Below are 6,000 nucleotides of genomic sequence, written 5' to 3'. Positions count from 1 at the left end.
ACATGTAAAGCTAATGCCCACACACAGCGTTTTCCCATTGTTTTCGCCCATCCACACGTATACGATGAATCGATTTGAAAACAATAACCCAACTGCACATACTAGACACGTGAGTATTCGCTATTATGAACCCGCAAAATGATAAATTGGTGCCATCTTTGATTAGAATAGTCAGCTTGAAGAAATACTTTAGCAAAGCTAACTTTCCTTGTAAACAGGAAATTAGGTTTGAAATATGCCCAAATTTGGGAACTGAAAGTGTGACGTCTGCGTTTTCGAAAAATTCCGTTTTCCTCCGTTCACAAGTACTCGCGAAAATATCGTTTTCAAAAAGTTCAACTAGGTCCGGGGAGCGTCTTCTTTAATAGTTCCGTTTTCATCGGATCCGTGTGGACGGAAGCCGTATCCGAAAAGAAAAAGTTGCGTTGTCACGTGTGGACGGTACGGGGCCTAAGATCGATCGCGTTGCCTCGAAAAACAAGTCTGTACGCGACTTAACGAAAATAACGATTAAACTGTCATTTCAACGACAACCAGGGAACTAAAAGAAGCAACACGATCAACAAAGAAGAATTTCTCATTTTAACTGCAACACTTCCGTTTCATCGAACATAAATTATATTTTGCTGGATGGATGAATAATATATCGATCAACAATATTGTCAGAAGGGATTGCTGTCGTATTCTGCTCTATGGATAAGTCAATAACAAAACAAAGTTTAAAAAAAGATATTTGAAGTATTTCACATGAGAAAATCTCGAGTGAGAACTGATAAGCTTGCTAGGTCTACGTTTATTTACGAACAACATTAATTAGCGTTTGACGAGACTTACCACATCCATTTAAGCCCAATAAACCATATCTTCGACCACAATTCAGCTCCAACTTTGTATCTGTTAAGAGTTCAACGCCATGAAATGTTATGGAAAAGTTCTCTATCTTTATATCTCGAGACTGTTCATGCGACGCCAAAACGCCGGTACAAGAACGATTCGACAAATCCGATTTCACCGAGGCGCCATTTTCCACCGCTTTCGAATCTTTTACGCCATTTTCTGCGCTCGGTTTGGCCTTTCCTTTTGCCTGGGCACTTGCTTTTTTCTTCGCTTGGCGTTTCTTTGCCGCTTCGGAAGGCATTTTTCCTCTTTTCCTGGCGAGAATCGACGAAAACGTTCAGATTCGACGTAACAGCACAACAAATAAAAAATTCTTTCCGATTACGCGACATTGGACCACGTGCGTGGTTATATGCTTCTACCAGGCCTCCGGGGAAATTTTTGCTTTTGGAAGTCTGGGGCCAGTTTCATGTAATCTCGAACCCGGGCTCTCTCTCTTCTCCTCCCTTGTCGTCGAGGTTGGTTTTCTCAATGACGTCATCAAATCAAATCAAAATCCCGAGGTGTTTTGAATTTTTATCTATAGGAGGTTGAAGAAGACCTAAAAATTCATCTTTTTCAAGTATTAAACCGCTGCAAAAACCGTGTACGATCAAAACTTGCTCTACGTTGGATCAAAATAGATCGTGACCACACCAAAAAAAACTTTAAAATAGAAAATATCCTGCAAAGGTTGGTCATTGTCTTGACCAACCTTTGCAGGATATTTTCTTCTTTTTCAAGTGTCCAGTTCCATGACGTCTTTCGTTTCGAAAATACATTTCCGAAGTGTCACCTTGCGTGACCATGTTGCAAAGCTATTTGGTTGAAAGGAAAAAAAGGTCTATCCCCATGAATCTCAGCAGATGGAGCGTTTCAAGTACATATGGAGATGTGCCCATACACATTTCATCTCGTGAGCGAAATGTAACGTTTTCATCTAAACGTTAACTCCAGAAATGTTCTTGTTATTGTTGATTTCTGGCCGCCATATTCATATTGGTGCGCTCCATACAAAACTCTGTAAAGTTGCGTGGAATTATTCGACAAATAACTCAGAAACTATGCACCACACAGGTCTTAGAATTGGAAGGGGAATTCTTAAATTGTCTCCTACAACATTCCAAGTTTTTGGCTTTTTTCGTTGAATGGTTTCAATTTTATTATTTTGTTGCGTGACGGTGAAAACGATCTATTGCAAGAAAAACCTAGAACAACCAGTTATGGTCTAAGTTCTTTTTTCTTACGTATGAGCTAAGTTGCGGAATGCGCTACCTGATTTTATCCGTACCACTGAGTTTACTGGTTTCAAAAGAGAATCCAGGGCATTTTGTACAGCGGCTTTTCTTTTTAATCACTACATCTTTAAATCTTATGTATTTGGTAGGTATCTGTATGTGCTATGTATTTTAGCTATGAATGTAATCTCTCGAAGATATTAGCTCTTGTAGTTATTCCGAGATTCGAGATGAAATAAAGTTTATGCATGCATGTATGTGCGCACACTTTGTAATCGGCGACTTCAGTGCTTACCATACGACAGACAAAATGACTTTTCCCTTGTATATTTAAGCCATCGAATTCATACCCTAAATTGACAAGGGCGGTCTGGAGCTATGAGTAGGCGTGGGATTTGTCTCATATGGTTTAGGGGCCAACATATCTCTCTTTCAATGCCTTACTGGGAGGCGAGGTCGGTAGCAGAAAGCAGCGCAGGGCCAACTGCGTCCAAAAGCGATTGCACGGGCCGAAATCCCGGGATGACTTGTTTGGTACGACGCTCCAGCGCCATGTCTGGAGGTACTGCGTTTTTCTCTCTTGTTCAAACATTCCGTCAGAGCATGCGTAAATGATCCGACTCTCCGATCCTCTCCGATTAATCCGATGACACCGCGGCAAAATGAGTGTGCATGCTCTGCTTCGAACACATTTGATCACTGTCACCACCATAACCACCACAACTACTGTGACCACTACGACCACCACAACTACTGTGACCACCACGACCACCATGACCACCACAGCTATTGTGACCAATACGATCACTGTCACCACCAAAACCACCACAACTACTGTGACCACTATGACCACTGTGACCACCATGACCACCACAACTACTGTGACCAGTACGATCACTGTCACCACCACAACTACCATGACTACCACAACTACTGTGACCACTACGACCACTGTGACCACCACAACTACTGTGACAACCATGACCACCACAACTACTGTAACCAACACGACCACCACAACTACTGTGGCCACTACGACCACTGTGACCACCATGACCACCACGACCACTGTGACCACCACAACCACTGTGACCACCAAAACTACTGTGACCACCACGACCACTGTGACAACCATGACCACCACAACTACTCTGAGCACCACGACCACCACAACTACTGTGACCACCGTGACCACCACAACTACTGTGACCACCACGACCACCATGACCATCACAGCTATTCTGACCCATAGGATCACTGTCACCACCATACCCACCACAACTACTGTGACCACCATGACCACCACAACTACTGTGACCACCACGACCACCACAACTACTGTGACCACTACAACCACTGTGACCAGACCACCACAACTACTGTGACCACTATGACCACTGTGACCACCACAACTACTGTGACCACCACGACCACAGTAGTTGTGGTGGTCACAGTAGTTGTGGTGGTCGTGGTGGTCACAGTAGTTGTGGTGGTCATGGTGGTCACTGTGGTCGTGGTGATCACAGTAGTTGTGGTGGTTATGGTGGTGACAGTGATCCTATGGGTCAGAATAGCTGTGGTGGTCATGGTGGTCACAGTAGTTGTGGTGCTCCTGGTGGTCACAGTGGTCACAGTGGTCACAGTGGTTGTTCACAGTAGTTGTGGTGGTCATGGTGGTCATGGTGGTCACTGTGACCACTATGACCACTGTGACCACCACGACCACTGTGACAACCATGACCACCACAGCTAATAATAATAATAATAATTACAAAATTTATATAGCGCTAAATTTAAATAAATATCCTAAAGCGCTTTACAATAGTATAGATAAAAATGTCCTATAGATAATAAGCCGAAATCAATTAATATAAAAAAGTAAAATAAATAAGTGGAAGTGAAATAATAATAATAATAATAAAAATATTAATAAAAATCTTGCAACAATCTAATAAAAAATATATAAAATTCTCAATTGATCATTATGTCCATAAAATTAATCAAGTCCATACGCTAATTTAAAGAGAAATGTTTTCAGACCATTTTTAAAAGTCACTAAACTTTGACATTGTCTGAGGGCCAGCGGTAGCTCATTCCAAAGCTTGGGGGCTACTGTGACCACCACAACTACTGTGACCACTACAACCACTGTGACCACCACGACCACCACAACTACCATGACTACCACAACTACTGTGACCACTAAGACCACTGTGACCACCACAACTACTGTGACAACCATGACCACCACAACTACTGTAACCACCACGACGACCACAACTACTGTGACCACTACAACCACTGTGACCACCACGACCACCACAACTACTGTGACCACTACGACCACTGTGACCACCACAACCACTGTGACCACCAAAACTACTGTGACCACTATGACCTCTGTGACCACCACGACCACTGTGACAACCATGACCACCACAACTACTCTGAGCACCACGACCACCACAACTACTGTGACCACCACGACCACCACAACTACTGTGACCACCACGATCACCATGACCACCACAGCTATTCTGATCCATAGGATCACTGTCACTACCATAACAACCACAACTACTGTTACCACCACGACCACAGTGACCACCATGACCACCACAACTACTGTGACCACTACAACCACTGTGACCACCACGACCACCACAACTACTGTGACCACTACGACCACTGTGACCACCATGACCACCACGACCACTGTGACCACCACAACCACTGTGACCACCAAAACTACTGTGACTACTATGACCACTGTGACCACCACGACCACTGTGACAACCCTGAGCACCACGACGACCACAACTACTGTGACCACCATGACCACCACAACTACTGTGACCACCACGACCACCATGACCACCACAGCTATTCTGACCCATAGGATCACTGTGACCACCATAACCTCCACAACTACTGTGACCACCACGACCACAGTGACCACCATGACCACCACAACTACTGTGACCACCACGACCACCACAACTACTGTGACCACCACGATCACCATGACCACCACAGCTATTCTGATCCATAGGATCACTGTCACTACCATAACAACCACAACTACTGTTACCACCACGACCACAGTGACCACCATGACCACCACAACTACTGTGACCACTACAACCACTGTGACCACCACGACCACCACAACTACTGTGACCACTACGACCACTGTGACCACCATGACCACCACGACCACTGTGACCACCAAAACTACTGTGACTACTATGACCACTGTGACCACCACGACCACTGTGACAACCCTGAGCACCACGACGACCACAACTACTGTGACCACCATGACCACCACAACTACTGTGACCACCACGACCACCATGACCACCACAGCTATTCTGACCCATAGGATCACTGTAACCACCATAACCTCCACAACTACTGTGACCACCACGACCACAGTGACCACCATGACCACCACAACTACTGTGACCACCACGACCACCACAACTACTGTGACCACTACGACCACTGTGACCACCACAACGATTGTGACCACCACAACTACTGTGACCACTATGACCACTGTGACCACCACGACCACTGTGACCACCATGACCACCACAACTACTGTGACCAAAACCTCTTATTAAGGGAGTCAGTTAAGTTTAGTTTTTTTTTATAAAGGGATCTTTACAAATAGGGCACAGATTTCCATGTTTTTTTTTTCAAGTATCTTAAGTGACATCTGTGCATGAAAATGACAAAGTGATAATAATATTATTGTTTTACTTTGATCAGTTTCCTGTTGTTTCTTAAACATGTCATGTATTCTTATTCCAGTGCTTAAGTCTAAAACTCTTCCTGGTCTGTGTGTGCTGATCTGGTCAAACCATGCATGGCAAGCAAC

At 44.4% G+C, this 6,000-nt stretch overlaps 1 protein-coding gene across 1 annotated transcript in view; it reads right to left on the bottom strand.

The window, feature by feature from the left end:
- LOC138012507 (ATP-binding cassette sub-family F member 2-like) overlaps positions 1 to 1,227 on the bottom strand; it is a 22,482-nt gene extending 21,255 nt beyond the window's left edge. The window contains exon 1 of the mRNA XM_068859291.1: positions 835 to 1,227. Within this exon, the coding sequence (XP_068715392.1) occupies positions 835 to 1,138 (304 nt within the window). The 5' untranslated portion in view covers positions 1,139 to 1,227. The remainder of the gene's footprint in view (positions 1 to 834) is intronic.
- Positions 1,228 to 6,000: the final 4,773 nt, after the last annotated feature.

This window comes from Montipora foliosa, chromosome 8, assembly GCF_036669935.1.
Source record: "Montipora foliosa isolate CH-2021 chromosome 8, ASM3666993v2, whole genome shotgun sequence".
In the NCBI taxonomy this organism is placed as follows: domain Eukaryota; kingdom Metazoa; phylum Cnidaria; class Anthozoa; order Scleractinia; family Acroporidae; genus Montipora; species Montipora foliosa.
Note: the sequence above shows the minus strand (reverse complement) of the source record. Positions and strands in the feature narration are given on the sequence as shown.